A 10,117-nucleotide genomic window follows, 5' to 3' on the forward strand; every position below is an offset into this window, starting at 1 on the left:
TTGCTACATGAAATACCATATTTACCTTCAATTTTAAAATCTCTTCTCAATCGTTCCATCTCAACCTAACTTTTTTCTTTTAATTCAACATCAACATTCTCACCAAGCATTGAATGGAATGTCACTCTCAGTATTCACTTTCAATCGATCTTTTCATCTTCGTTCATTACATTTTGTCTTTGAGTTTAAACCAAAATTCCAAGAAATGGAGAGAAGGTAAGTTTTTACGAAGTATTTTTCTTTCAAGATCATGTTCATAATAATAGAAGATGGGCAATCTTTTGATAAAAGCTGGAAAATCTCTTAATAAAAGTAGTGAGATCTCATAAAAGCTTAGAGATCATTTAATAAAAGATGAGAGATTAAGACCGTTTAATAAAAGTTGAAAAATCTTTTAGAACCTAGGAGATCTTTTAAAAGCTGAAGGTTAGGAGATCTCTTGAAAGCTGAAAGTTGGGAGATCTCTTAATAAAACTTGAGAGATCTCTTAAAAGATGAGAGATGAGATCGTTTAATAAAAGTTGAAGATGGTTTAAAAGCTTGAAGAACTCTTATAAGTGGAGACATCTTTTAATAAAATATGAAAGATCTCCTAATAAAAGTTAGGAGATCTCTTAACAAAAGTTGAAATATTTCTTAAGAAAAGTTGAAAAATCGTTTAATAAAAGCTTAAAGATCGTTTAGTAAAAACCGGGAGATTGTTTAATAAAATCTAATAAACCTTAAAATGAGTATAAGCGATGGATGAAATAGTGGCAAAAAGCTCAAACAAATATTAAAAAAGAGAAACAACAAGAGAAAAAAGAGACGATCACACAATGAAAAGAAGGGGAAATGTTCAAAATTGGAGGTAAATATGATATTTCACACTACAAAAAGATCGATGGCAATAAAGTTTTCAAAATTGATCACATAGATTTGTTCTTTTTAGGACATTTAGTAGAATTTTCTTGTAATTGGAGTAGTTGAAAGGAAATGAGATTGGTGTATTTAGTAGGTAGCCCCTCTTAGTTATTGATGAAGAACCAAATGATGGGTGGATTTATTTTACCAATTCAACGTGAGGGCCAAAGACCACTAAATTATCTTTTCATACAATTGAATCAAACATATAGCTTAGCTTGAAAATAAAAAACAACGGTTACATGTAGTTGGCAAGTAGTGGATGGAAAGTTTCAAGAGTTGGAGAATATGAAGGAGAAGGTCTCCACGTTGTAAAGCTCGATCCTATTTCTCCTCCTTTCTTTTCTCTCTACACTTTCCTTCTCATTTTACCTTCCATTTTCGAACCCCATTTTCCCAAAAGAAAGAAAAATAAAAATAAATAAAAAATAAATAAAACTCAAATATCAAATTCCATTTTATTACTTATTTTTTAATTTAAATAAATAAATCCCTAATTAATTTCCACCAATGTCCTCCTCTTCCTCCTCCGACGACGACTCCCCCGCCGCCGTAGAACCAACCCCTGCAGAAGAAACCGCCGAGAATAAAGAACCAGAAACTGCCATCGAAGAAATTGCAGCCCCCGCTGACGCCGAAGAAACCACCCCCACCATTGCCGCCGTCGAAGCACCTGTCACCAAAACCAGCAGCAGAGCGAGCGGAAGCGGCCCAGTGGTGAGATTCGACATCTCACAATCGTCATCCTTGACCACAATCGCACAAACGGCCATCGAATCCCTAATACCCATTCTCCCAAATACCATCCCCTCATCTCTCTCTTCCGCTCCCAACCCTGCCCTCGCCCTCCTCAACGACCTCGAAACAATTGCCCAAATCACCGCCCTCCTCCGCCGTCCCACCTCCGGCGCCGGCGATGACAACCTATGCCGTTGGCTCTACGATACTTTCCAATCCAGCAACCCCGATCTCAAACTCGTCGTCCTCCGCTTCCTTCCTGTCCTCCTCAGCGCTTACCTCTCCCGCGTCGTGTCCCGCCGTAAATCCCTCGCCGGCTTCGAAGCCGTCCTCCTCTCTCTCTACGCCCACGAAACCAATCGCCGCGCGGGCCAGCCCCTCTCCGTCAACATCCCCGATTTAACTCACCCCAGTATTTACCACGAATCCATATCCCCTCACAAAAACAACGCCACCGCTCTCAACCTCGCCGTAATCTCCCCATCGTTGGAGCCCCACGGCATGGTCCGCTCCACCAAAAGGGCCCGAATCGTCGGTGTCGCACTCGAACTCTACTACACGAAAATCGATAAGATTCCAGAAACTTCCAAGATTGAGTTCTGCGAGTTTTGCCGGATTTGGGCCGGCGATGTTGAAAATAGAGGAGTAAAAAAAGAGGAAGCGACGGTGGCGGTGGTAGAGGAGGCGGAGGAGGATGGAATTGGGAGAATTCCGTTGCCGTGGGAGATTCTTCAGCCGATCTTAAGAGTGTTAGGACACTGTCTTTTGGGGTCGAATTCAATAGTGAAGTGCAAGAAGAAAGAAAGGACGGCGTTGTTCGATGCGGCGATTGGTGCGATTCGGAGCTTGTATTTGAGATCGATGCATGATATTAATCCGAAAGCAATCTTGGCGACTGGGAGTTTGGTGAAGTTGGGGAATATGGCTATGGAGTCGGCTGATGAAATTGATTACACTGAAATTCCTTACCAAACTATCATCAATCTCTAGCAATTTTTTCTTTTTCCTCTTCAGATCAAATGAATGGCTGCCTCCCTTATTTTCTTCCCTTTTTCTCCTTTTTTTTTTTTTTTTTTTTTTTTGTTTGGACTTTTTTAATCTTTTCTTAAGTAAATTTGGAGGTGTAAAATAAATGTACTTAGAATTGTTGCGTTTTCTTAGCTTATTTTTGTTTCGTTGATACATTTGTTGTCTCTTTATTATTTGTAAAACAAAATGTATTTAGAATCCACCCGTCCTAAAACATCACCTAAATGAATGTTGGTGATGATTTTGTTTTATCTAAGGGATCATTTACGATCTTGTAATTTATACTAAAGGATCACTTACATTCATATAGATGATCCTCGTATTTAAGACAATTACTTTTAAACACATACATTCTTTCCGTTTCTAGATCTGGCGATCTTTCTTTATTTGCAAAAACAAAATATGAACAAAGATGTAAGACAAGGTTGGCTTGAAACTTGGAAGAAGAAGTTGGAGAGCGTGATGGTTTGAAACTTGAAAGAGGTTGGAGAGTGAATGAAATTGAATCGAGAGTGGCCTTCCATTACTTGCCCCATTCTTTATATCGATGTATCAATCATCGAATATTGTCGAAAGTATTTTAGTTGGGAATATGTAATGCCCCAAATTAACCTAATTTATTCGTAATTATCTTAAGTTTAATTTAAAAAAATTTGGATGATATTTGATTCAATTGTTGAAATATTTGATTTGTGGAAATTGGAATTTATTAGATATTTTGAAAAATATGTAATTGTTTAAAGTTTGTAATTTATGATTAAATTTGTTACCTTAAGTGATTTGGGTTGGGGGAGTTGTATTTGAAAGAATTTTGATTAATTATAGAAATGGGTATATAATTAATTAAATTTAAGGTTAAAATAATTATATAACGTAGATAATATAATTATGTAAGGATATATTGTTTTATTTTTGGAAAAGATAAAAGTGATGTGATTGGAGGGAGAGGTAGATTTGAGTTTAAAAAAAAATTGATGGGTTTTAAATGAAGAGAGAGAAGAAATTGTTTTATTTGGAAAAGATTGAGGAATGAGGTAAGAGGAAAAAGAGAAGAAAATAATAATTATTATATTATTATTTTGTTTAAATAGGATCCTTGGAATACGTGCGCCACTATTGATCATCCTCTTCCTCACAAAAGAAAAACCCTAAATTTTTTTCCTTTACAAACGTTTTCTCCGTTGCCGCCACCCGCCATTCAACCGTCGTATCCCCTCCGTCGATAGCCAACGACCCGAGCCACTTCTCCGTGCAAGTCGTTCATCCTAAACCATTTCCTTGTCAGCCATCACTTTCCGTCGTTGACCGCTTGTTCCCATTTGCGTTTCGTCTCTTCGGTCGTTCATGATCGTGCTGGTTCTCAGCGCGCGTCGATTGTCTTTCGTCGCGTCGTTTCGCTCAGCAACCGTCGACGAGTCTCATCGATTTCGCAAACGCTCGAGCTTTCCGTCACCGAAGCCGTCTTCCTCAGTCGTCCATTGAGTTTAGCCGTGAGCAACCGTCGAGCCGAGCCGCGCCCTAGCTAAGCCGTTTTCGCCGGTCGAGTCGCACCCTAGCTGAGCAGTTTCGACCCCTTGAGCTGCCCGCGAGTCGTACCTTACCCGAGCCGTAAGCACGCCTTACCTAAGCCGAGTTCGTCCGAGCCGCCCTGTTTTCCAAGCTGAGTCGCCCTACCTTCCAAGCCGAATTCCTCTCTAGCCAAGTCACTGAGCTGCCAATACTATTTTTAGTCTCTTTTTCACCTATTTTGGTAAGTTTTGGTAAGTTGATTGGGTTTTGGTTAGTGCCCAACAAAGATTAATTTTGGATCCTAATTAATTTGATTTTAGATTATTTAATTAGATTTGATCTGAAAGTTTGAGCTATGGATTTTCCCAACCAAGGATAAGTCGGATTCGACCTCAACTTTGGGTAAATTGAAATAATTGGACTTTTGGGTCTTTAAGCAACCATTAAATTTATCATCTTGGTATTTTACCCTTAATGTTTAGGATCTTTCTTGGGAAGCTTGGCCAGATAAGAGATTCTCCTACTAGACTTTCGAATCGAAGTAAGAACTTGCATGTAATTTTTCCACTATACATTGAGTTAGCTGATATGCATAATGTGGTTATGTTTATGATGATTGATAGTCATGAGTAGTCCATGCTTATGATGATTGATGAGTCTGACTGAATTATGTTAATGATGATTAATGATGTTGATGTTAATGCATGAAACGTAAATCTCATGTTTTAGAATGCTATGATTATTGCTCATGTCGTGGTATGATGTTATGATATGTTACATGTTATAGATAGGGTGTGCTATTAGCTTTATCTATTAGAGTCGTACCCACATAGATGTCCCTCGAGATCACCACCTTTTTAACTGTATAGTCCGACGGAATCACCAGTCCAGTATGAGATGATATGTTACAAGTGACTCGACGGGGTCACTCACAGCCTGATTGTCTTACTGTTCCTTTTGAGGTTCACTAAAGATCAGTTTTTTCCTAGGTGTTCCTTTGGGTTCACCGAAGACCAGAGATGTTCCTACAGGATTACAGATTGCACATGTTCGAAAACGTGTCAGTTTAAGGGTACCACTCTACAAGACTCTAATAGGAAGTTAACAGACACCTAGCGGGACTAGTAGTAGGTCCCTTACTAAATATATTTTTATACTCACTCTTTCATGTTTAATTTTTCAGGTAAAGATAAAGAGAGAGGTAGATCAGAAAAGCTGGCAAATGACAAAAAGTGACCGTGACATGCCATAGGGAACGTTTTGCTTCCGCCATTATGTTTTCAGCTTGATTTTAGTATTTTTCGTACTTTTATGATTACTCTTTAAAACTAGATAGGGCCTGAACTAGGATATTATTATTTTAAGATTTATTTCTATTTACATTTATTTATTTATGATTTTAATGAGTATTTGAGATTTTAATTATGAACATTTGTTTTATTTTCCAATTTAATTTAAGAATTTCATTTGAGTAGTAATGATCTCAACTTAGTATAAAGAATTAGGTCGTTACATAATAAATACCCTGATGGAATGTTGGTCTTGTCTTGAATACATTAGTTATCATCCGTGAAGGTATCGTTGAAGGAGGAAAAAGAAAATAGTCAAATGTCTTAAAGATTGGGGGTAAATCTGGTGTATCACATGGAAGACATAGATAAGTTTTTAGAAATAGGTTAGTTATAGGAAAGTTTTTTATTTTTGGATTTTTGTGAAATTTTATGTGACTATGAATAGTTTTAGGATGTTTTACTCTCACTTGGTTGTCTTGAATAACTTGTTGTACTGGAGACTCTTACTCTAAATTCACGCTGAGTTTTTAACGTTTTGTTTTGCCTCAATCCAATCGATTTATAACCTTGAAAGTGTCACATAATGAAAAGTATCATCGACTATATCGATATGGGTAGTAACCATACACATTATATTAGCAAAAAAGTGGAGTCATAGACTCCAAGTAATTATTTTTATAGAAATCAAATTAAAACAAAGCTTAAATCTCAATCATTATTACCTAAAAAAAACTAATGGTGAAATTGTAACATCTTGAAACCTAGTGACTAAATTAGAACAAAAAATAAAACTTAAGGAATAATTTCACTATCGAGATTTTTTTAAATTTTCACTAAATACTCACTTTTCCATCTAATTTTTTCATCACAACTAAAACCAAATTTAAAATTTTACTTCATATATAATTATTTAAAATTAATTAATAAATATCAATTCTAAACATCAAAAGTCAGTATTGGGTAAAAAACAGAGGCTAATAGTGAAAATCTTGATACATATAAACCAAATTAAAATAAAATCTAAATCTAAAAAATGAAATTGTATCTAAACTTAAAATACTAAATCGAGTAACATTTAAACTATGAAAACAAATAGAATTTAGACCAAAATCTAGGTTACCAAAACTATTTTTTCATAAAAATATCTCTGAAGAATCTCGAAAGTACGAAAAAAATCTAAACGGGAAATAGAAAACGAGGTAAAGCCAACAAAAGAAATTAAAATGAAAACAGATGTAAAATTAAAAACACAAGAAGGGTAAAAATAAAATAACATAAACTAATTAAAGATAAAAATAAGTGATGAAAGTCTAAAATATGGGTGTCTTAATTTTATGTAAAATTGGATGGAAATATTGGTAAAATGTCAAATTTGATAGGTACTTTTGGAAAAATTATAAAAACAAAAAATTTAAAAAAATATTCCATTATTTTTAAAATAGTATACATGTCTATTATTTATATTATATGTATACATGAAAATGACGCTTAACATATCATATTAACATCGATCTCATAGAAACTTGAAAATGTCGATAGAAATATAATATTATGGTTTCATTCAACTAATAGAAAAATTAAAAAATAATAGTAATAGGTGAACTGTGTGTCACTTGAAGAGAAAGAGAAAGATACACGAAAAAAAATAAAAGCAAAATGTATTTTTGTTCCCATGTTTGGAATTCATGTTTATTAGTCAGCAAAGTTTCAAGGGTCTCTAACTTGATTTTATGTCAATGAAAAGCTGATTTGGATGGTATATGAAATTTACATATGGGTTGTCCAAAATAATTGGATTAGAATCATGTATGTTTGCAATAAATATTTACCAATTATAAAGAAAATAACTTTGGAAGTGTATTTTAAATAATTTTTATCAAAATAGTTTAAATAAAGATGGTTTTTTAAAAAGAAAAATTCTCATATTTAAGTTGATCCAAACCGATCTCCAAATTAGTGAACTCATGAACTCCAAATTTGGATCCTCCCTCAAATCAATAAGTTAGGAGAAAGAGTCTTGGATAGTTTATAAATCAAAACGAAATAAAGGAAGAATAAATTATTAGGTTATTGTTAGTTAGCATTTAGTGGACTAAAAATTGTTTATTGATGGTACGAACATAAAATATCATAAACTTTTAATTTATTTTTATTAATTAATCAAGTAATTAAAAACAATTACCATATCATCAAATCAAATTAACTTCGAAAAGTGCATTTTGTTCCCAGGCAAAATATATTTTCCTAAAAAAAAAATCAGCATTATATTATAGATATTAATATAATATATACATACTCATTATCCATTAACGTGTTTAGTGTCACGGGCATACTTGTCCAAGGCGTGTTTGCCTATAGCCGTATGTCTGAATACTCCCAAATCGCTTTGTTTTTATGTCTTGTAAGTAGTTTAGGTTATTGCTTTCATTTTCGTGTCGCCGAGCTAGAGTATGACGTTTCGGCATTTTCATATGCAAGTCTGCAAAGGGCAAAAATCTCAATATGTACTATAGGGGGTACCATAGAAGTTGAGCCCCTGCCCGAACCTTGTCGCACTCTTTGCAAGCTAAGCATTTTCTTTGCAACTGATAGTCTTCAATGCTTTCATTTATGATGTTTTCAACAATTTATTTTCTCTCTCCCATTTTATAAAATAATCTTCTCAAGAACGTGGAGGGAGGCTACATCATATCGCGACTTTGTCCGCGATTTCGAATTTTGAACGGCTGACTTGTTAATCGAACAGAACAAGTGCCGCACAATCGTGTTCGAAAGGTTACGATTGTGACAAGTGGTATCAGAGCCAAATTGGCTAATTGACAGTAGATCGAAATATGTCGACGATGAATCTGTCAGGCAAGGCCCAGAAAGACCGACTAGTAGAGCTAGAATAGCAGATGCTCTACCTAGCCGAAGTTCCCGACTCCATCCATTACTTGGAGTCCCGTCTCGAAGAAATTTTCGAGAAAGCTGATACAATCGATGTGGTGGTTGACCGTGTCGAAGAACTACCGATACAAGAGTTGTTGGCAAGAGTCGACACTCTAGAAGTGAATGTTGGAAAGACTGGTAACTACGAGCGTGGGGACAGTTCGTCAGGCCCTGTTGTCTATATAGAGGAACGTGTCAATGAGCTAGATAACTCTCAGAAGACACTCTTAGAGATGATCAACAGCATGTCGGAGGATTTTTTAGTGACCCTCGATGTCGTTAGAAATGAAAAGGCAGATGTGAACACAAGACTGAGTCTCACAATGTGAGCAATGGCAAACCAAGCTCCGGTTGGAGAGGCAATTCCCGTTAGTAAGATGAAGATTCCAGAACCCAAGCCCGTCTATGGGGCAAGGGATGCAAAGACCTTAGAAAACTTCATATTTGATCTCAAGTAGTACTTCAAGACCACAAACACAGTCACTGAGGAAGCAAAAGTGACATTGGCGACGATGCATCTGTTTAAGGATGCCAAATTGTGGTGGAGGTCCCGATATATTGACATACAAGAGGAACGTTGCACAATAAATATCTGGGACGTTTTGAAGAAAGAACTCCGCTCACAGTTATTCTCCGAGAATGTCGAAATCCTGGCTCGACGAAAACTGCGTGAGTTGAAACACTACGGCAACATTCGGGAGTACGTAAAACAGTTTGCGAGACTGATGTTAGATATCCGCGATATGTTAGAGAAAGACAAAGTTTTCTGTTTTGTCGAAGGGCTGAAACCATGGGCAAAGACCAAATTATATGAACAAAGAGTCTAATGAAGGAATGGATTTCCTTTGTAGAAAGCGTATGAACGTCGTGCGAGTGAAATTCAATTTATGAAACCAATAAATTCAAAGAAGAAGAATAAACATGCTTCTCATGGAAAAGGTGAAAATAAACTGACCTTTGTAGAACCAATTCTTCTTCTAAGCTTCGTGACACCACAAAATCTTCCTCGTTATTCTCCAAGTAAAGAATCACAGAGAGTTGTGGACTTCTGTAATTTTGGTGATGGAAGAAGCTTTTGGGAGAATTTTGTTTCTTTGGGATATAGAGAGATCGTAAGATTGTGTTGTTCTGAAAAAAAAACACTATCTCCATTCACCTTGTTATTGACTTACACAAACACCACCCGTAGGGGGACACAAGCAAAGGTGCCTCGAGGCCGAGCATAAGTCTCATGGTGTGAATGTTTAAAGAGAAACATGAAAAGAAAAATGAAGTATCATATACCTCATTTCCTCCCACTTAGTGTTTTACTTAAAAAAAACAACTTAGAAAAAACGGCTAATTATTTATCTAAGTCCATTGTTAAATTGGCCCAATATAACTCTTATATTGGATAGTTTTAACAATATATGATTATTGTTCATCAAACACTTTGATAAATATAATCATGTATTGCATGCTTATAAAATGTTTGACTAATTCACCTTCCAGGTCAGTTCCTAGGTAGGGGTGTTCCGTTACCGTCAGCTTAAGTACCCCAGCCTAGACAGAACTTTCCTTAGACAAAGGTCCCTTATAGACAAATATTTTATAAATTTAATCTTTTATTGATATCATTTTAATCCTATTAAAACGAGAAAAGATTAACCCTATTTCTAATCTCATTAGAAATATTATTCATTAAGGTCTAGGTGAATTAATTTTAAACTATTTAA

At 35.6% G+C, this 10,117-nt stretch overlaps 1 protein-coding gene across 1 annotated transcript; it reads left to right on the top strand.

The window, feature by feature from the left end:
* The first annotated feature begins 994 nt into the window (after positions 1-994).
* LOC103496087 (uncharacterized) lies at positions 995-2,975 on the top strand. The gene has a single exon (XM_008457813.3). It carries the CDS (start codon positions 1,414-1,416, stop codon positions 2,629-2,631), a length of 1,218 nt encoding a protein of 405 aa, XP_008456035.1. The 5' UTR covers positions 995-1,413; the 3' UTR covers positions 2,632-2,975.
* The last annotated feature ends 7,142 nt before the right edge of the window (positions 2,976-10,117 follow it).

Source organism: Cucumis melo, chromosome 6, assembly GCF_025177605.1.
Source record: "Cucumis melo cultivar AY chromosome 6, USDA_Cmelo_AY_1.0, whole genome shotgun sequence".
In the NCBI taxonomy this organism is placed as follows: domain Eukaryota; kingdom Viridiplantae; phylum Streptophyta; class Magnoliopsida; order Cucurbitales; family Cucurbitaceae; genus Cucumis; species Cucumis melo.